Source organism: Carassius carassius, chromosome 27, assembly GCF_963082965.1.
Source record: "Carassius carassius chromosome 27, fCarCar2.1, whole genome shotgun sequence".
In the NCBI taxonomy this organism is placed as follows: domain Eukaryota; kingdom Metazoa; phylum Chordata; class Actinopteri; order Cypriniformes; family Cyprinidae; genus Carassius; species Carassius carassius.
Window position 1 is genome coordinate 19,906,589 of NC_081781.1, and position 22,994 is coordinate 19,929,582.

The window sequence follows — 22,994 nt, forward strand, 5'->3', positions numbered from 1 at the left end:
CAAATAGAAGCAAGAAGAAATGAGTGAAAGAAATGAGAGAAAACGACTAACTTGAGTTATGACTGAGCATGGCCTGCCCATTGCTGGTGATATTTTAATGATATGGAACATATTATGTTTCTAAGGGTTATGGCTTTCATATGAGCAGTTAGAGCATGGGATTTTAAAACGGAGGTCTGCTCCATTTGAAACCAGTAGGACGTAAATTTAAAAAAGGGGCACGGGTTATGAAGTACATAAACCATGCCTTAATGAGATATTTACTATCTCTCACTCTCCTTTTTCTTTTTTCTCTTCATATTATAGAGGAACGCTGTTGTAGTGGTAGTGAAGAGTGGGACTGCTTTCCCTGAGGCCTAACCAAACTAGGACTGGAGACACTGCTAATTAACTACAGCTGTGTGAGGGGAGCCAACACACACACACACACCATATATATGCACACACAGTCCTTATTTTAATCAGGAGAATTGCTGAGCATGGGAACATGTCTACTCCAGACAGCGAGGCACACATGTCTCCATATGGGATCTCCATGGAGTCATGGTTTGGTGTTGTGCCAGTTTACAGGGGCTTTTACTGCAAGACCACTTCCCTCATCTCCACCACTTATTCCACAAGGAATCGCCTGGCATGTTGAAGTTTTGTTTTCAGACATTGTTTTTGGAGTTCCACAAGAGCTTAAAGTAATCTAGTTTGATGTTGCATTCTTTCTTAATCTTCGTCGAACATGTGTCCTCCAGGTGATTGGGTTCATTTGTAAGAGGTTAACCTTTTGGCAGCTGTCACAAAAGCTGTGAATGTCTACTAATTCAACACCTCAGCAGCTGTGGGGTGGTTTGATCTCTTATCCAGATTTATCTACACTCAAATTTAATTTTGCGAGAGTCCCCCACAAACCCCCATTCTATTATTCAATTATTATATTACTGGTTTATACCATTTTATACATTGACTCAGCATTGCTGTTTTTCAGAATAACTTTTTTTTTAAAGTAAAAAACACAAAAAAGAGCAATATTGCATATCACAAAATGCATGCAGACAAAAGAAGACAGAACGGAAAAGAGAGACTAAGACCGAGACAGAAAGAACAAGAGAGACAGCGATAGCCCTGACCATGATAAATCTATTGATGTTGCGTTAATCCAATATTTTAAATAAAAAGATGGGATGGGGAGGATTGGTTAAAAGATTTAAAAAGGATTATCTACTATAAAGTACCCTTTAGTTCTACAGTTAGCCTGTGTCACTAATATCTATGGTCTAATAGGGGGTGAGGGATGAAGATGGGATGTTTATATGAATTAGTGGTATATTTATATGAATATATATAAGAGAGGAACTTACAGAGAGGATGGCAATTAGAATGCCAGCGGCAGAGAGCACTGCATCACTTATGGTGTCCCCGTTTTTATACGGGTACTTGATGGACTGGTCACTGCAGTAAAACCCGCGATGGTACGGCTTGATTGTGCTAGTTTCAATTATCAGGAAAGGCAGGCCAGCTACAGCGAAACACACACACACACACACAAAGAGAGAGAGAGTGGGGAGAGAGTGAGAAAGAGAGAGATTTCAGGTCAGTCACGGAAAGACACACGCAGGTAGCGGCACAGAACAGCACAGCACATGGCAGCCGAGGATTATGGGAAATACCAGGCAGGGCAGTGGGGTCTGACATGGTAGCTAGGCTTCTGAGAGAAGTTAATGGCTACACATAGTTAAAGTTTGTCTGTGACTGGCACTATGCACTAGCAGTTTTTCCTAGGTTATAAACTATAATAACTCTCTCAAAAGACTTCATTTCCCACGCCGTCCCCCCACTCGCCTGGCCCCATGTCCCCTGTCTGAGGCCCCTCTTTGGGGCACTTACGCTGGCAATGGGCAGGAGGAGGCCCACGGCTGTGAGTACAGAAGAAGGCACAGTGCTGTTTTTAAAGGCATAGCGGATACTGTCGTCCGAACAGTAGAACCCACGCTGGTACGGCTGTACGACTGTCGATTTATGCAACACCATCGAGGGCAGCATAACTAAGCAAAAAACACACACACAGACCCCGTGGGGTGTGTCATGATACAGACTTACCTGAGACGGCAGGGATCTTTCATATGACTTACATTCATAAAGCATAATATATAGTGAAAAACACTGCAAAATCTGTATTTTTTTATCCCATATGCATGTTTTTCTTATTTAAAAGCTTAAAAATGCCAGTGGGGTTGAAAAATGAACTTCACTGAAGATAAATTCATTGAATTCTAATACATATTATCATACGAAATTGTAAACTGATCTTGTTTTAAGGATATTTTCTTTATTTTAGATAATTTGTATTAAAAAAAACAAACATATAAAATATCAAATGCAGTGAAAAAAGCATGAAACCAAGTGCTAAAAGTTTTTGTAATAGGAATCGAATGAGGGAGGAAAACCAGGAAGTTCTTCTAGACTTTATCTAATCTTCTAAACAAAGCACTAGCTCAGAGTGTTGCTATTACAAGAGCTATGTACACAAAACCCTCACAGAGTGCACATAATGTATTGTGTATCCAATGCAAATTGACTTAAAGTAATGGTTTGCATGTTTGCTAATTAAGTAATTTACGCAAAGCGCCATAATGGCAAGAGAAGCTTCCCTTTCCTTGGGTTCAGGGCTATTGACAGTGCAAAGTAGCTTAGAGCTTAAGACAATGCAGCCTAATGTCATTAAGCAGAGCTTTTCGGCAAACAATTCTGTATGGAGAGCATCAGAGAACTTATTCAATACAGATAAGAACTTATAATGAACACTAAACCTGTCAAAGTCCTCACTTTTTGTTTTGTTTTTATATAAATATACGGAGTAATTCAAACTCATTTGTAAAAGGTTATGTCAGGTTTTAAAGAGAATATCATATGATAGGCAACATCATATGTTTTGTTGTTGTTGTTCTTTAAATGTAAACATATAAAACATGCAAATTATGGGATAGAACTAACTAGTGCTGTCAAACTATTCATTGTGATTAATCGCATCCAAAATAAACATACATATGTATGTGTACTTTGTTTATTTATTATGTAGAAATAAATACACACACATACAGTATATACTTTGAAAAGATTTACATGTATATAAATGTATATATATATATTATATATAAATATATTTAATATATAAATGTGATATTTTTCTTAAATATATACATGCATGTGCTTGTATTTATATATACATAATAAATATTCACAGTACGAACTCATTTATTATGTAAACAAATCCTTTTATTTTGGATGTGACTAATCGCGATTAATCATTTGACAGCACTAGTTAGAATAATCCATTTTACCATATGAATTAGAAAAATTTTAATCACCATTTCATTGGACTCGTTCACAATTTTGATTTATTCGTAATACATTCTGGGACTACATTGTTTACAAAAACAACAACAACAACAAAACATATGATGTTGCCTAAGATATTGGCCAAAAACAAGTTATCTTAGAAAGTAATTGTTATGTTGCTGCCTGCATTAGGATTGAGTCTATAGCTTACTAAATTTTGGAACAGAGAAGGTATGTGGACATTTTGGAGACAGATTATGTGAAGTTTTCAGGTTCATTTGTGGTTTTGCTGCAACATTTTCACAGCAGTTTGGTTCATGTCTTTCTGCTTCAGGAACTATGATGGAAGCACTTTTTGTGGTTAAAAGCAAAAACCCAAAGACTTATGTTGTGGAGCATTTCCTTTGGTATAGAAATTGATAACAAACTGCATGCACATTTTGGCATGCATGTATTTTTTTCAGTAAAGAAAGGGACAGATGCCAGGCCGGGACCTCAGCCCAAAATGGTCGACTCATTAAAATGTCACGCGTCCTGCAAAACACACGTCAGCTGTCATCATCCAGCCACCGGCGGGAAAAATAAATACATATTTTCAAATCAAAGCAAACTAAACATCAGACTCAAAGTTGTGGTGGGAGCTTTGAAAAGCTCCCCTTGAAGGACTGTAAAATGTGTGAATATCAAGAAAAACAAAGCTTAGCTTAAGCCGACCACCCAACTGTCTGGAACGGTGTTTGGAGCGAAAGAGAGAAGGGGGCGTTTGGGCTTTTTGTGGTTGGAGAGTGAGGAGCCTGCAGTCGTGGTGACTGATCCTTTCTAACACACAAATATATACATACAATAGGGCTGGACGATTATGGCCTAAAATCGGAACCTCGATTAATTGAACATTTTACCTCAATTACGATTAATGAATGATTATTTTGTTTCTGTTTAGTTTTTTTGCCCTCATAGTTCACTGACAAGGTTTGTACTGTAAGCAGGGCCATAGCTGGGGTCAGTGAGGCCCCGGTGCAGGTTGTACCAGTGGGCCCTGTTTGAAAGTGTTTATTTTGTATGTTCGTTCTGTTTATTTGTCTGTGCTATTTACACAGTGTTTAAGTTTTTTCAAGTTTGTAAGTGTCCAGGTACAGAAACCGAATAATTAAATGTAAAATAGCACTGTAAAAATTAACATACAAACATACAGTCAAACCAAAATTTATTCAGACGCCTTCAACATTTCTCACATTATCAGTTTATTTGCTATAGTTTAGAAAATGGTAATAAAATATGATAAGAACTCAAGAGTTAAACTGTCAGAACAAATTCATCTTGATAATATCAGATAACTTTGATTGAAAGATAGTATGTAATGGATTACAATCAAACAAAACTTCAGACAACAGTCAATACTTTGTTGTCCAATTACCAAGCAATGATTAATTGTGTTAAGTCTGTGGTGTGAAAAGGTTGCATTAGCAATTCCGCAAAGGAGAGCTCAGTTCAGTGTTGCTGTCTGTGAGACGCGGCTCTCTCTCTCGTGTGCATCGAGCACAGAGCGAGTAACCAGCTGCTCAGTTCAGCTTTCCCGCGTCTTGTGTTTGAATGCTTTAACGTTTTTTGAATGGTTAAATTGGCAAGTGGCAAGGCTTAATAACACGTGAAAATGATAAGCTTTCATGACGACACGCAGCAGCGTTCTGTCAACTGTCCTGAGCGTCTTTTTAGACTGGCCTCGGCCAGACGGTTAAGATCGACTAGTAAAGCTAGGATATTTTTTCCTATTGAAAGCGCGATCTGACATCTGACATGCTATAATAAGTTTTGAGATTCTAAGCTACTTTAGTAATAAATCACAGGACAGCGCTGACAACTAGTTTCTGCGTTCCTCTGTGCGCGCAATCTTCACAGCTGTTTATATGAATGTTCATGCCACAATGCAGCTGTGCGAACATGGTAGCTCGAAATAATAATACACATCCGATCGTCTAATCGCTTGAATGTCCAAACCATAAAGCAAATACAACTGACAAAGTTTAGTGAATACTCAAGGCTCACCGCTCGCGCGTCATCACTATGTGTTGAACCAGCGTTCAGCTCCGTGTTTTGCTTTTATGCCACTGACTGGAGAGCAGAGTCATGTGGCTACACACGCGGTAGTATGCTTTTAAGGGGGAAAAACAGGATTAAAAAAACGAAATAACCGACATGGGAAAATTAAGTTGGTTAGAGGTTCTGAATTTCGGTTTCGATTACTTTTCGATTAATCATCCAGCCCTAACATACAATAAACCAAACCTTTAAGATAAAAGATCATACCAGCACTGAGAACCAGAACATTCTGAAAAACAACTATGCTCAGGCCCCTTTGCTTCTTTTCGTCAGTGAAACATACTTATTCCTAAATCTACAAAAACGTCATGGTGACGTTCTTCTGTGAAATAATATTCAAACAAGTTCAAAGGAGCAACATGTTGTGGTTTTTAGACATATGGTCGTGTACAGCATATGCTTTTTTATCTAGATGTGGTCAAACACCTCTGTCTTTCTTCTCTCTCTACTATTACAACAGTTGGGCATTACAAGAATTAAGGAAGTAGACACTTTCTACACTTGCAAAAATACAGGGCTTTGGGCCACAGGAGTTTGTATAAAGTTTTTTCACGGGTGCTTGAATTGAATGGGGACACTCGAAACTTGACTTTGCTAATTCAACCTAAGACTACGAGACTGGGTGGAGAGAATACACAGACTTAAGGTACATATGCGGAAACACATGCAGACATGGACGCACATTCCTCCTTGGCTCTGCTTGTGATGTTTTCAGATCTGCTCTCACCACAAGGTCAAATACCCTTGGAGTGTCTGGAAAAAGCCAAATCCTAGCGATCATATTTCATCATATGCGCAAGCATGTCCATGTAAAGACAACACAGACCATATAAACTTATGTTAGGGTGTGTATATATCTGCACAAAAATAAAGTCAAGTTTGTTAGACAAGTGGGAAAATGGGACTCCTATTGATCCTCAAGCTTTAATACAATCCATCTTTAGTGGATTAAATACTGATTTGAACTTTCATAGTAGAAATATGTTAAATATGTTGTATAGGGCATGCTTTTGTGGTCTCCATAGCATAAACTTAGCACAACTGAAAGATGAACACTGAGTAGCCACAAAACCTAAATAGTTCTGAAATGTGTGTTTGGGTATGAAGACCTCCACATTACTTCCATGTGTTTGTGAAAAGCCTTCTGTCTGTGCCCAAAGCTGTTGGCTGTAAGCCTGTGTCATGCCAGGCCGCTGTTGTTCTGCCGCCCATGTCATCCCCACAAGAGAGGATTGGTATGCTGAGACTCTCCTCCATCTTCTCTAGCTCTTTTTCTCATACTTTTACAATAAAGGACAATATTCATACTGAGAGACAACAATCTGAAGAGCAACTTCACTCAAAACTCTAGCAGTTAACATTGAGCCATGGTGCTTATGTGGAAGGAAAAAGTTTGAATGTGGTCCAGGGACTTTTGTGATCTGATGAAAAGGTAGAAATGTATAGACTATTTTAGAGAAACAATATAATATACAACTGTTCTCATCTAGTTGACTAGTTCTGAAGTGCTTTAAACAAAACTCAAAGATTTTTAAAAGTTTAATGCCACTAACAAACTGAGACTGGGACTAGATCAGTTGTAATTTGTTGTTTTATATCTACTATAACTCTCTCTACTAAACATTCCTGGTACAATAGTAACTATGTGGTTCAGTAACTATGAAAGAGGGAAGTGAGGAAACCACGAGCCTGAGGTCTGTGCAAAGTTAATTAAATAGAAATAAATTCAGGCTGATTCACAATGAACCCATGGCCAGAGCTAAAGTCTGGTGACCTACAGACACAAAGAGGGAGCTGTCCAAGTTAAACAGCTCTTAACATATCCTCGTGTCAAGGGAGCCATGTGAAAAATATAAAAAGCTTAACTGATGTCAAACAGACCAGTGTCCTTGCATTTACTTAATGTCAGATATAACTAAATTACAATTGTCAATGTGCAAATTATACAATGATGCAACCAGTGTTATTCACTGTGCAACAGCGCTCATGGCGACTCAAGTTCAATTTCCATCCTGAGGTCCTTTGCCGACCCCGCTCACCTCTATCCACCCAATGCGTTCCTGTTGTCTCTCTACTGTCCTACCTCAATAAAATGTATAAAAAGCCCATCAAAATAACTTAAAAATAATGAGGGTATACATCCCCATCCCCAAGTGGCTCTGGACCACTGGGGTCACTGCGTATGAACTCTCAAACTGGAAAAATAATGGAGCCAAAATCTATCTGGACCTCAAGCACCAAGCATACAGCAGAAACACTCACAAAACAATTATAAGTGGGTGGCAAAGTGGTGCATTGTGGGGGAAAATCTTTCTATTTGCGTAATCAGATGTGGGCATGAAGCCTCTCTGCTTTAGAAGGTAAATGACTAGATGCCAGTCAGAAGCTATGGGCAAAAACTGAGCTGGGACTTCACAGCCACAGTTGCCGATAGGCCAGAATGGAAATGGATTTGTAGAAATCAATGTTTATATAAGAATTGGGACGATTCTTATCGGACACTAACGACTATTGGTGGCTGGTTTAGGTTATGCAGACGAGAACCCTGGAGGAAAAACATATTTGTGTGTCTGCTGGGAGATTACATTGACAGATCTTATGTAAAGTTTTGTAAATGTGTAAGAGACCGTGGCACAACGCTTACAGCTTTGATTTACTTTCACTACTCATCTTGTCCAACTGGGTCACATCCACCAGAAAAAGCCACTTGAAGTAATGCAGTCTGACAGAATCACAGTGTTGCTGGGTCAAGCAGGTTGGCATGTTCAAATAATTTTCTAATAGTGCAACACCTTAAAAGGCTACTAGACTTCTATTTATTATACATATATTTAGAGCTGAAACAACGAATCGATTTAATCGATTAAAATCGATTATTAAAATAGTTGTCAACTAATTTAGTCATCGATTCGTTGCTAAATAACTTTTATTTGCTGTAAGCGGCTCATTTCGTGCATATTTCAAATCTGCGGTGACCAAAGTGTGGCAGTAATGAGCCACCGGAGGTTTTACTCAGTCAGTACAACAGGAGAAGTAGCGAATAGCCAATACATAGCTGGCCTTGTTTTATGTCACGTGCTTCCCGAACAGCGTCTCTGCAGCCATGTCTGCAGCATTCAGCGTGATGTGGGAGTACTTTACATTGAGCCTTTAAAAAAGAAGAGTAACCTGTAAACTCTGCACTACTGCACTGTTTAAGGGGACGTTCACATATCGCGTCTTTTGCGCTCTCAAGTTCGTTATTTCCAACACCGCACCGCATCGAGTTAAAAACATTTCAACTTTTCAGAATGCAGCAACCGCACCGCGGGTCATGTGAATTAGAACTAGAACTAACCAATCAGCTTCATCCTTTCCCGTAACAACGTTAAAAGCTCAGTCAAGATGAAAGGAACAGCTGATCATAGTTGTATATGGATTTCCATTTTGAAATAAATTTAGTAGCAGAGCTACTGCAAGCGATTTTTTGAGCTGCAAATCCATTTATCCTTTGCTGAAATTTCCGCTTCTTCAAGGAGAGAGCACGTCATGGTTGCTTAGCAAAGGCAGACGCCTCAGGGGCGCTTCTGCCCGAGCGCTTGGGAAAGGAGGAGAAAGTGGTGCGCCTAGCGTTTTTAGGCGCGATTTGTGAACGGACCCTAAGACTTTCATTTGTGCAGATTCTCCAGTACAATGTTGTTTGCAAATGTTTAGTCGTAAAAGCTGATAACATTGCTTTTTAACAGTTAACATTTAAAGCTTTACAAACATGTTCTGTGATCAGTTTGTCGTTTACCAGTTCAAAATTCAGTCGTGCAGCCTAATTATGACTGAATGAGAGAGGTAAATGTAGATATTTGAAATGCACTTTTTTTCTAAGTATTATTCACTGCTCTTTTTCACACAGCAGGTTTTTTGTGTGTGTCCTATTTTTTTTTCTGGACAACCTTCTGATGGATTTTACTTTAAATTGTGAGTTCCATTCAGGTTTCATGCCATTGGAACTTTTTTTGAAGGATTGTTTACAATTTCACAGCAAAAGCTATAAAGCTTTTTCCCAGTAAATAATAAAATACAATGCACTGCAATTTTATTCTGTTTTATCCTTATTCTTCGTGAAAATATGTTCTGAAAGATTCCTTAATAAGCTTTGTTCGGGATGTTAAACTACTTTAGGAGCTCTAAGGACTGCCATGGTGAAAACATTATTTGAAATCTCCTTGTGAAATTTGCTAGAGTATGGGTCAGTGTTCTGATTGCAGAAGAGTTCGACAAAGGATTACTAACACAATAAAACAACTCCAGGTATATTTTTGATGAGGATATGACAGTGCAAAATGGTTAAAATATCTTAAATCTATGCTGAATGATAAAGACCATTTATTAATAATTTACTTGGGGAAAAAATGGAAAAAACTAAAATATAAGTACATAAACCGATTAATCGATTAATCGTAAAAATAATAGACAGATTAATCGATTATCAAAATAATCGTTAGTTGCAGCCCTACATATATTCAGAATTCTAAACCATCAGTAATTAAAACTTTAACCTTTCCTTCAAAGCTTCTGAAAGTGTCTTGCTCTAAAGGAAGTAATGGTATTGACTGTGTGGTGGGGTGAAAAAAAAACTGCATTGTAAAGCAGAAGATCTGAATGACTATTAAAGGTCGATCTGTCATTGTTGGGACAAAGATGCACTGGTGAAAAGGAATGAAGAGGGAGAAAGGCTTTGTGAAGAGATGCATATTTAGGAAAGGCCTTCTCTTGACAGGGGCCGTCTGCCCCCAAACAATGACTACACTGAGAGGACAACATAATTGTGCATATGCATAAACACCATGAAACTCTCACACACATACGCACAAAGCAGAGACAAGGTAAGAACACCAATATTTAAAAAACTGCGCCATTTTACAAATATTATATATATATATATAAACAGTCTGGCGATTAAACTAAAGTATTTACTAGCCAATGGTGATTCAGTTGAAAAGGTGTCCATAGAGGGCTGCTATTACATAATTCCCTACATTAAATAAATGATTAATTGAAGGAAGTGATTTCAAAGAACATGTACATGAAATTTATCTGTAAATGCCTACTGCTAGTAATTCACTTCACTCATAGGTAGCACCTTGTGCCAGAACCAAGGTGTCAAGGTTTGGCTTATTAACATGATCATTTTTATTAGCCAACTCAACTTGAATTGAGATGAATGGGAATGTTAACAGATATCTTTCTCCAGGTCCTTTACACCTCCTTGGCCAGAACTTTGTTCTCTTGTTCAACACTTCAGGTTCTTGGCTGGAGAACATGTTGGTCACACACCCATGAGCGTGTCATTCCTGCAACCTGAGTACCAGTTGGACACAACGAGTCTGGAATGAACTCGATTCATAACAAACCTGATATGAGGAAAGACCTTTCCAATACTTTTCAATCAATAATGGCAGCAATTAGGACTACATCTCGTGGAAACAATGCACACATGACAGTAGGCAAGAACAGAATAATTTTAGATACAAGCATGTCCTCTGAGGCCACTAAGAGGTGATGTGAGGGTGTTTAGTTTTGAGCTCCATTGATGGTTTTATCTTCAGTGATCTGCAAAGGGCTTGTGGCCAGGGCCTTCACACAATGTGAAAGCCTGTGGAGGATGCAGAGTGAGAGGGAATGGTCATGGTAACCCCTGTGGGAATCTGTTGAGAATGACTGGCTCATTGCCAGCTCTCATGAGACTATCACTGGCTGAAAGACTGTCGCCAAATACAAAAGAGTAAGCCTCCCCTACTGGGAACAAGAAAAACATAAAAGGAGGGCTTCATTAATTACTGGGAGAAAGGTAAATGGAGGGAGGGAGACGGGACAAGAGGAAGAGATGGTGGATACTGTAATCCAATGCAACTCCATAACAGGAAGCATACTGTATATTTAGAACAGTGTGCAGACCAAGCTATATACTATACCTGGAGAAAGCCATCCCAGCAATCTTATTCATCTCAATTCCAATTGTTCAGCTGGCACAGGACCCACAAAAGTCCTTGATTGGAAATTTGCTCATGGGCACTCTGGATGCAATTTTATGACTCACCTGTGACATAGAATGATGTGTGACTAATCACTTTGTAGAGGCGGGAAATGATGTCATGACAATCTTGATTGGCTGATGTCACCACAAGAACATGCACAGGCCCAAACCCTACAGTTACACCCTGTCCCAAATGACACCCTAAAACTTTGCGGTGCTCATCCAAATCTATGTTTGCAAAAGTGTGCATCAAGGAACAAAGCAAGAATGGGACAACCTACGGCCTTGTGGACTTAACAGGCATCCCAAGAAATGCAAATCCGTAAGACTGATCAAGTGCACCATTTGGAACAGGGCCTTGGTATGTATATAGTATATCCTTGCTAAACAGTCAGACCTTGACCCCTTGGTGAGGACATCCATTTATAAAAGCACTGCACTTGCTCACTGGAATGAAAACCCCCTGTGTGGGATCCTTCAGAAGTCAGAGGTGCATTTTAAACTTGATTGACATTTCCGAAACTCACACACACATCCATTCTGGCTCACAGACAAAAAACCCACCTAGACTAAACACTAAAACACACACAAAAGTACACACAGAGAGATTAACGTTTCTCGGTCACCTTTGACCTATGCACCCTGACCTCTGGAATGTGTGGTCTCAGTAGCACCCTGCATGCTTCCAGTCTTCTGCCCCCACTGCAGTACAGGAGCACTGACCCACACACTAAAACCATACCCGTGACCCATCACTTACTGATATCCATGACAGAAAGAGACTATTTCTGACAAAGAGGATAACACAGTCCAATACAGATCAATGTGGGCAAACCCAGATCTACTAACTCCATTTCCATCTGACCTACCCGGTTAACTAATCAATACTAATTATATCTGTGTCTCTCAGTTCGACAACATGGAACTATCACCACACTCCATGCACCATGTTGTCTCCAAAAGCATAGTTCTACTGCAAAGTAACAAAATTGCAGAAGTAACAAAATGGAATCAAATCAGAATATTTTTGATGTTCAACATTTAGTCATATGGGGTAGGATTTTAGACCAATAAAAGTGGTCCAAACCTTGGTCAGAGGTATTGTGCTTAACCTGACAAAACAAGAAACTGACAAATTATGTGCCACTTGTCACAGGAGTCTGGTTAAGATAACAGACTTGTGAATGTTTGTTTGGTTTATGACTGAAACTTGACTGTGTTTTTAAGTACTGTACGTGAGAGGGACCCCTGCTGTCACCGCTCTCTGCTCTCTCACAGACACCAGGGTGGCTCCGTTAGCTTTGTCTATGCAAGCTGCGGTGGTCAGCAAAGCTGTGCACATTGGCAATCCTACCTTTCTCTTTCTCTCAATACATTAGTTAGGCTCTGGGGCTGGGGCCCAGCTTAAAACATGTGCTTACGCACAGCAATTTTAACTCACGGAAATCAACGCCAGAGGCATGCCTTTTTAGATGGGCATCTGAGTAGGCAGCCTTGGAAGAGGCTTGATAACACTGTGTGCAAATGACAAGAGTCATGTCCGAAATCAATCCCCATAACCTAGGGGTTTCCAAACTTGGTCCTGGAGGGCCAGTGTCTGCAGAGTTTAGTTCCTACTTGCCTCAACACACCTATATTAAAGTTTCTAGTATTCCTAGTAAGACCGTGATTAGCTGGTTCAGGTGTTTTTAACTGGGGCTGGAGTTAAAAACTCTGCCAGAAAGTTGCCCTTCAGGACTGATTTTGGACACTCCTGCCATAACCTTACATTTTAAGAGATATCCTTTTGTTGTGGTGTACAGAATGGATATTGTTGAGTGCACTCACTCAATTCCATAATGAACAACGATAAGGAGTGTACAAACAATGTACACACAACAAACCAATGTGAGGTTAATGCCAAATAATTTCCTGTGTTTCCTGTAATAATTTCCTGTTGTCTCAATTTGTTCACTCGTTCTCTTTTACTCTTCCAAGTGGACTATATTAATGAATATATATATATATATATATATATATATGGAATAAAGAATGAGTGTATGGGGGACGATTTTGGATACTTGTGCTTCTTTACTTTCAGGTGACTGCATATAAAAAGATTATAGGGGATCTTCAACCTTTCATCCTCTGCACTTGTCTTTAAGAGAAATCTTGTGTTGTGCAGGAGGTTGTGGGTAGTACAGTTGAAAAATAAACTAAAAATCATTCAGGCCCATTTAGCTTAATAGCATCAACATACTGATGCAGTAATTCTTATCTTGCATACTATTTAGGATGAACTGCAACAACACAAAAGCCCTCCAATTCCCAAACATGTCAAAAGTGTTTACTAGAGGAGAATTATTAACAGAGCTTCGAGTCAAACTGTCTGTGTTTAACAAACATTCCCAAATGAGATGTTTATTAAAATTATAAATATATAAACATATCACCCATCAAGAGTAAAATCACAGTGGAGGGGGGTGTAATGGAAACATGTCAAAGCTGCTCTGTTATTTCACCTTTTTGATCTCTTCCCCACCCACAAACAGCACCTAGAGGAGACCAGCAAACAATATATTTTACTAACCAAAAGACATGAGGACGCATAAATATCATTTACAGTGGTTCCTTCTAAGAAAATAAGTGTTTCAGGTTTTTTTAAAATCATGCAACAAATAGGTCTAGCATGTCAAAATAAAAGTTTAGAGATCCCATTAAATCAAGCAGGAAAGTTCCTCGCAAACGTCCTGTGCCAAATGTGTCACATTCTTTGGTAAGTCTGTTAACTTTGCCTTTAGGTGAGGAAATGTACAACTGCACAAATGCTGGCCAGTTTCCCCAGGTCAAAGGTTAAACCCAGCCCTTTTCTTCTCACAGTAAAGTGTAATTAAACAAATGAACGCAAACTATCTCTCTGCTTATTTTTTTGCATTTCTTTTCCAAGGCCAATAAAACGTAATAAACACTTGTAGCTCAGGAGAAATGGCTTCTTTGGACTGGAGTATCCATCAATCCTTTCATCCCCTCAGCCCACTTCACAGACCCTAGAGTCAGTGGTGTGTCGTGATTCTGGAGGTGTGTGCATTTATGGGTTAACCTAAGCCACCACAGCCTGCTGTGAGTATCTTTATTGGACAGAGCCCAAGAACTGCTCCCATCACCCACCCTGCCCTGGAGCTCAAGAAAAAGACCTCCACAGACTTAACACTACAACCAAAGCATCTGAAAATAGCAATCTACGCTCTACCACTAGCGTTAGAGCTGCATTTAGGCTTTTGGTGTGGTGTGTGAGAGAATGAGATCATGGAAATATAACTGTCTAAATGTGTTTATTATGGTGTAGTCAATGGTCGAATGTATATTGACATGTTTGTGTAAGCTACACTTCTTATTGTTGGTGTGTGCTTCTGCAAAGAGACAGTAACAATAACATTGTAAGGTGTAAACGATCACAGCATTGTTCTCCGGCTCCTACACCACCCACCAGGAAACATCCTGGAGAGACAAAACTCTTCTATAAAGTATTAATATACTAACGCAGTGATACATATGAATTAAACATGTGTACATACATCAAGGATGCATACAACTCGCAGAAAAAGGAAATTATGGGAAGAAGGGGAACAGGTCTTCAACCCTGCTCCTGGGGACCCAATTTCCTGCAAAGTTTATTTCCATCCTGCTTCAGCATACCTGGCCTGTGACTTTTTAAGTGCTCCTGAAGACCTTGATTACCTGATTAAGGTGCGTTTGATTAGGGTTGGAGCTGACCTCTGCAGGAAAGAAAGTCCTCAGGAACATGGTTGAACCACAATGCCACAGCTCCAGCATCAATAAAATTCATTTATTTCAAAAACATTTAACCAAATTGCAATTTAAAATAAATAAATAAATTAGTAAAAATGTTATTACATACAGAAATTGAGTTTTGTTGCTCAGAAACACATGCCTTACTAAACTACATTGGAGAATTAATTACTAAAATAATTAATGTCATTTTAGTATTACTGTAAGAGTATTTAATAATATATTAAATGAGCTTTTTTTAGCTTTCATTTGGAAATAATGGGTTACATTTTAGTAATTTTACGTGCTTTTGTCATTTTTATTTCTTTTTTCTTTATTTTTATTTCGATTTCAGATTCACTAATGAACGTCTAATTGTCAAGTTTTTTAAGTTTACGCATTTCATGAGATATTTTATTTTCACTTTTATTTCAATTAATAGAAACCATTTTTAATAAGGTCAGTTAACAGTAACAACACTGCTCCACATAAATGTGCTGACATCTGCTGCAACGGTACAGATGCATTTTCATTTTATTTAATATGCTGAGTTGATTTACATCAGTCCCTCCTAGACCCTTCTCACCCTAGTTTTTCAGATATTACACACTTTATTTTTAATAAATCAATTAAGTCGTAATTCACAAGATAATTTCAACTCTAAAGGGGTCACAAACTGAAACCAAAAACTACATGAGCTATGTCATTTGTTTGAGCATTATCCATCACATTAGAATATTACCAATAGTGACACAGGTCTCATTAGCATGTGAATGCGCAGAGGGTGACTGCCCTTTAGGGGCCAGCTAAGCTTACACTCAGGAATGCTGAGCACCCTGGACTTAATCCATATGACCCAGAAAAAGTGAAAGAGTGCTTGTCGTGTGAAGGCTGCAGAGGTCACCCTTGGCCTTTCGGTGCTAGATGAGACTTAAACAGATGCCCACACTGGTTTAAAACAAATCCCATTCCAGAATCACATGTACACTCTCCAGAACTGAGGATCATTGTCCCACAGCTGATGCATCCCACAGACTCGTACACACACAATGCCTCATTTGCTGAAACAATAGCTGACAGGATACAATATAGAATAGCGAGAGGAAATAGACTACAATTACACTGAGGATAAATAAACAAATCATTTGTGCGTTTACCTCTTAGATAGCCATACAAACCAGCAGGGCTCCTCATACTTGCTTCCACTCTCCTGAAGATCTTAGGCTATTGTTCCGAGCACAAACAGAGAGCTGTAAACCGACAAAGATATGTGTCCACAGATCACAGAGAACGGTGTCCCCACTAGGAGGAATTTAGTGACCGTAACAAACCCGAAGAGTGTGTTTTCATGAGTACATGCTCCAAGAGACCCTCTGGATGTGATAAAATTGTACTTGACTATATAAACTCAACACACAAAGTCTGAACAGCCAGCTGATGGCCACTCGTGCTCATGTCTGCCTGTCTAATTGCTACCTACAGAAGCCCACTACGTCGCATAAACTCTACAAGCATATAATTAAACCACATGGCAGCGACCTCAGACACCAGTCTCTCTTTGACGTACATACACATACACAAACATCCTCGCAGGTTCTTGTACAAATAGTCAAACACTTTGTATTGCACATGTGCACTTAGACATACACAAATACAGAGCGTGGGCACTATGTTTTGACAGCGTCATTACCTGCGGTGAAGGCGAGGCAGTCTGTGACTCCATCTGAGGCCCAGATGACTCTACTGTACACCAAGTGCACTCATATGGAAACCATTCCTGCATCACACTGTAACCCTCCAGCTTTAATGCTGACTATTACAAAACACTGCTCCCTCCGGAGCCCAGAGACTCCGAACACCACTTTCCAAAGATCTGTGGCAGCTTCTAATTCAGAGGAATGACTTCTGAAATCCTGTTTTACAGTTCAGACAAAACCCAGCTTGATTTTTGTTAAATCATTAAATCTTAACAGTTATGAATATTACTTTTTATATATAATATTAATATATCTTTTTTTCAGAATTCTTTTATGAGCAGAAAGTTCAAAAGAACAGAATTTATATCAAATAGAAATATTTGTAACATTATAAATGTCTTTATTGTGATCTTTTATTCATTTAATGCATATTTACTGAATATAAAAGCATACATTTCTTAATTTCTGAAACAGAAATCTTATTGAACGGTGTATATTTTGTTTTAATAAATAAAGATAGACAGATAATATTATAGTAAAAATTATGGTAACACTTTAGAAAAGTTAAGACTTGTTAACTATTAACTACGACATTTCTCTCAATAAATTCTTAATTTGCTGCTTATTAATAGTTAGTATGGTAGTTGTCAGATTTAGGTATTGGGTAAGAGTAGGGATGTAGAATAAGGTCAAGTAGAATAAGGCATTAATATGTTCTTAATTAGCACTAATACATGGCTAATATTCTAGTGCTAATTAGCAACTAATAGGTGTTACCTATTCTAAAGTGTTACCAAGATGGTATATAATACATAAGTATCAGAAGAAATGAATGTACAGTTGAGTGACTGTTCCTAGTGTACTAAAAAGAATTGCTGAAAAGCAGCGCAAACTTTTTGCAAAACACATGTAGTCTATATAAACTGTATGTGGAAATGTTGCAACAGCAAAAGTTAATGGTGCATTACTACAGGAGGACTTCATCCGTCCATCTGACTGACAGCTAAGACCAGTCAAAGTTTTTCCCTGAACACCATGTGGCAGCTTTAGATGGTCTCCAGCAATTACATCCTGCAAATGAGAGAAGGGGGGGGGGGGTTTGGGGCTCAGGGAAATGGGGGGATTACATTTCACAGCACAGCTGGCCACACCTAGGGCAAAGAGTCGGAGCTAGGGAGGGAAAACAGGAGAGCGGCCTAGCGAGACTACCTTTTCCTCATCCCTCCCTTTCCTGCGTTTGCCCCTGCATACACACCGACCCAAAATTATACCAGATGTCACTTCTAGAGTGGAAACCGCCCTCAGCCTGCGATGAAGAATTTCAGAAATTCTGGAAAATATTTTTAGAGGTGGACCAGACCTTCTCAGCTTCAGAGGTGGAGGTTAAAGTAGTCAGACCTAAACGAGAGAGAATCCCAAAGGGTTCTCTGGCACTCCATAACTCCAGCATCGCCCTCCGGGAATGTCATGGATAAAGGAGATGTTAAAAGCAGCTAAAAACGACTAGAAATCACGAGACCAAGACCTTTTCCTTCGCTTTGATCTCCTCACAAGGATAAAAGACTCATTCTGAACGACTGAGGGCCGAAGTCGTTCACGCAGTGTTGATGGGGGTGATAGCTTGCATTATGTAAGTTGACTTCTCATTTCCATTCCAACAAGAAAACACTTTCAGAATTGATGCTTCACAAGAGAGGTACCAGGAAGCAGCTTGGCTAAAACCTTTCAGACCAGCAAACTGGATTGAATGTCAGTGGTAAGTCAAGTATGCTTCACATCTGTGGAGTATGAACAAACAGCGCAGAACAAGCATTTCCACCAATCGCTAACCAGCCAGAAAACATCAATGTTATGTGCTGCATATCAGGTCGAATCTCACTAAGACTTACTCAAAAGAGCATGTCCAAGTCATATTTCAACCCAAAAAAAGTTTAGAATTTAATAGATTACGTTACATACTATACCGTAATATACTATACATAAATAAATGTATTATATAATGTATTATAAAAGTGTAATAAGTAGAGATTTTAAAAGTTTTTTTGTTACAATTGAATATACTTAATGTTATTATATATTGTAATAATACTATAATATATATTATTCATTTATTATTGTAACAATAAATAAATGTTTGAATATATATATATATATATATATATATATATATATATATATATATATATATATATATATATATAATGTTTTCTAATTTGGGGGTTGAAAGAAAATCTAAATATGTTCTTCATATGATTTACTCATAGAGAAAGTTACCTTCAATCACATCACAACCATTAACACATGCAAACCACTGACATCTGGAACTGCAAAATCAGTGTGGATGAGAGAAAGAGTCTGGGTGGGTGGCTGTTTGTTTCAGTATGTAAACTATTTCAGCTATCAGTGGCATAGGGAGGAATGTGTGCGACCCACCACCCCAGACACCCTTGGGGGGAGTGGCAATCAGAGACACGCCTCCTTTGAGTTACTATAACTACTGTATGCTAATGAGCTGAACTGCAACCTCTCTGCTTCATCTCAGCAGGAGGTAATGCTAAACATACTACAATCCGTCTGGCTGCTTTCTTAGTCTTCATTAACATTCATAATGCATCAGACACACTACAGACACAATGCCCACAGTGATAAACTACTAATGAGCAGGAACAAAAGCACCGCCTGTCTCAGTGTGGATGCACTGCATGTGTAAACGCCAATGGCTGAAGAGGATTTCACTTATAATAAAACAGTCAAGCTAGAGCAGAAGAGGTTATCAGCTCCATATCTGATGCGGGAGACGGTGAGAGTGCGAGAGAGAAATCCAAGTAGAGGGAAAGATGGTGATAACACACTAATCTACAGATCTCCACAACAGATGGAACTTCAAGTCACTGATCATTGGATGGGCCGCAACGTCAGCGCCAACAAAGCCTATTCATTCAGAGACATTCTTCAGCCATCCTTTTCAAATCCCCTCCAAATGAGGACTAACCACCCCTCCCCAAGCCCACTATCCTAAACATGACAAAGAACATGTTTGTTTATGCCTTGCTTTTGAAGCACATAACTTGAGTTATATACAAAAAAAAAACTTACAAGAAACATTTTTCCTACTCTTTTAAAAATAAAAGGTTGTAAAAGATGGTTTTTACAATTAGGGTTTCCCAAAGAACCTTTCAGGGAACCATTTTCAATAATCTGAAGAACCTTTTCCATCACTGTGCAATAGAAAGGTGCCATGAATGTTAAAGTTTCTTCATGGAACCATCAATGGCAATACAAAAGAGGTTCTATTTCATGGTTCCATTTTTCCTACCAATTTTGGTTCTGGGAAGAATTCTTCAAAGAACCATTTTCAATAATCCGAATATCCTCATAAAGAACCAGTGTGCCACAGAAAGGCTCCATGGATGTAAAAGATTCTTCAAAGAAACTACTGATGCCAGTAAAGTAGCTTTATTTTTAAGAGTGCAGTGAATGTGTTACATATGAACATTGTGTGTCTATATAAACCACATATGACAACATGTCTTATTTTGGTTGCATTTGAAAGATTCCATAAAACACACACAGAGAGAGAGAGCTGGGGGTTCATTTCCAGGGAGTTATTAGTCACCAAACTCACCGTAAACTTATAATTTAGAAACATCGTTCTAAGCGATGCTATCATAACACTCTTGGATCAGCGATATTCCTCCGCTCCCACCTCCACCTGCTCTAACATGTCACCTCTTTTGAAAGCGCGACAACCGTTTTGGAACCTGTTGGTTCACATGTGTTCTTAAACCACAAACTTGAACTGCTTATAACTGCTTCTCTAAAGCGACATGTTTAAGCCATTCTACTCCACATTCCTGAGAACAAAAGCAGCAGGACTCATTCTGCCCGTAAAAGTGAGGACAAAGTTGATATGATGCCGTGGCTGGAGTTAAATGAGGCATATGCCAGCTGGCGGGGGGCTGGAGGGTCTCCTCTAAAAGAATGTGTGAAGATGAAGGCTGAAGTTTGTTAATCCTTTCATTCTGAAGGAGGAGGTTTTCGGACTGACAGGCTTTGAGGAAAGATGAGAACCTGACGCTGTGATGGTTTCCAGGCATCTGGACCAAACGATACAAAGCAGATTCACCTAGCGACTAAATCCTACACAACGTATTCCTGCTACAATCATTCTGGATTCATCATGTCTAACTTAAGGGTACAATTGTGTTGGTCCATTGTTGGTCTGAATCTACAACCTTTAGGTTAACAAGTGCACTTCTTTAACCACTAGGCAACCCTTTCATCAGGGACACGCTGAGCTGGTGCAAGCTGTGAATGACAGCGCATCAAGAAAACTTTGCATTCCTTTAAAAAAATAAAAAAATAAGCGCACCTGAGAGCAATTTACAGACACCACTGTGCATCCTTTAGGTTACGCACAATTGACTGTACTGAACTTCAAATCTAAATAAACTTTCTCATAACAAACTCCACAGGTCAGACAAATCAATTACATATGGTCGTGATGGTCTGCCTACAAAACTATAAAAAGCTGTTGACAAAGTCATGTTTACAGAACTTGTTTTGACTACAGATGATTCTGTTACATGTAAGTGATCGGTTAACCATAATAAGCATGTTCATATGCCACTTCAAAAGATGTCAATAGGGTGCAAAGGGACCACGAAAACTGCCTCCTTCATTTGATGAGTGAGAAAGCTTTCATTTCAAATTATGTTTCTAACATATCTGATAAAGATAAAACAAGTGGTTTACATTAACAACTTTGCCATCCTATTGCCTGCGATAAGAGCGCTTAACGGTTATTTTCTCCTGTTCACCAAGATAATGCCAGTTATGACTTTTTTGCATTGTTATCTCAATAAACCATAGTTTACTTGCTTCAGCTTTTATTGCTTTTAATGGATTAACAGTTAAAAACGGGCTAATTTTAATCGTGAACATTTATTCCACTGATTCATTATGTTGTACAAAACCAGGTGCACTACTTTTGCTTTTGCATTGTTTACTTTTTTCTTTGCAACTTGACATTTTCCTCTTCCCAGCATTCTGCATTGTTGTGCAAAAACAGACTAATACATAATAATATATTACAATTACAATAACAGTAATTCATTGCTAATGTTTTTATTAGTACGTAAACTGATATATTTTTAAAGTCATCCATAACATAAAAAACAATATAAACAATACTATAACATTTAAGCAACTTTGGCATTAGAGAGTGTTGAACTGCAAACTCTTATTTCTAAACATATGATGCATTTATTTTAGAAATAATGCATGCATATATAATATGCATTATTTCTATATTGTTTGTTTTCATTGTTGCTATTTCATGTGTGCTGGACACTCACCCAGAAGAAGGCAGAAGATGTCTAGTGCTATTAAGAGTTTCCTCTTGCTGTTGTTGACGCCGTTGTTATTTAACGTGGATGTTCCTCCGTTTCTTGTTTCGGATGCCATCGTCTTCTCATACATATAGTTTTGCATTTGAGAGAGTTCTTCCTGATATATATCTCCTAAAATCCGAGATTGACTGCAGCGGATCGTTTCAGTTGTCTTGTCAGCAAGGACGTGTCGTTTAAAGTTTGATAGACAAAGTCCTGGCTAAACTGTGAAGACGTCCTGAAAAGTTAATTAAAACAATGCGTTGTCCGTGCAATCAAGCCCATTCAGCTTCGTCCAGTGAAGCGGCGGTGTTACGGAGCAGCGCCTCTCTGAATGAAGAGTCGTGTTGGGTCGGTTAGTGAGCTGTGAGATAGTTCTACGCTACTTGAAGGTTTGAGCGGCGTTTTAAAACTTTGAGATCAGCTCCTGTTTATGAATCCTCCTCTGGTCTCCACCTCCTTCCCTTCAGTAAGTAAGCACTCGGCTCAGCCCCCTTGTGCTGTCCCGAGCCGCGCTGAATGAAGCCCCCTCTGCCCTCCAGACACGCGCGCTCACACACAGCGAGCTGCACCGCCCCCAGCGGCCGCTGCTGGAAACACACCGTGAACAGACACTACTCTCGTTCACCTGCGTGGAAGAAATGTACAGTCGTCGCCGAAAGTTTTGAGAATTACATAAATATTGGAAATTGGAAAAGTTGCTGC

At 38.9% G+C, this 22,994-nt stretch overlaps 1 protein-coding gene across 2 annotated transcripts in view; it reads right to left on the minus strand.

Moving 5' to 3' along the window:
- The window catches only part of LOC132106971 (phospholipid phosphatase 3-like), a 40,255-nt gene extending 17,468 nt beyond the window's left edge, over positions 1–22,787 (minus strand). Inside the window, exons 1-2 of one of the 2 annotated variants that reach the window (XM_059513091.1) lie at positions 22,257–22,787; positions 1,350–1,507 (exon numbers count right to left, since the gene is read on the minus strand). In XM_059513091.1, the coding sequence (XP_059369074.1) occupies positions 1,350–1,507; positions 22,257–22,392 (294 nt within the window). In that variant the 5' untranslated portion in view covers positions 22,393–22,787. Of the gene's footprint in view, positions 1–1,349; positions 1,508–1,875; positions 2,034–22,256 lie in introns of both variants that reach the window. The other variant, XM_059513090.1, reaches the window with a different exon arrangement.
- Positions 22,788–22,994: the final 207 nt, after the last annotated feature.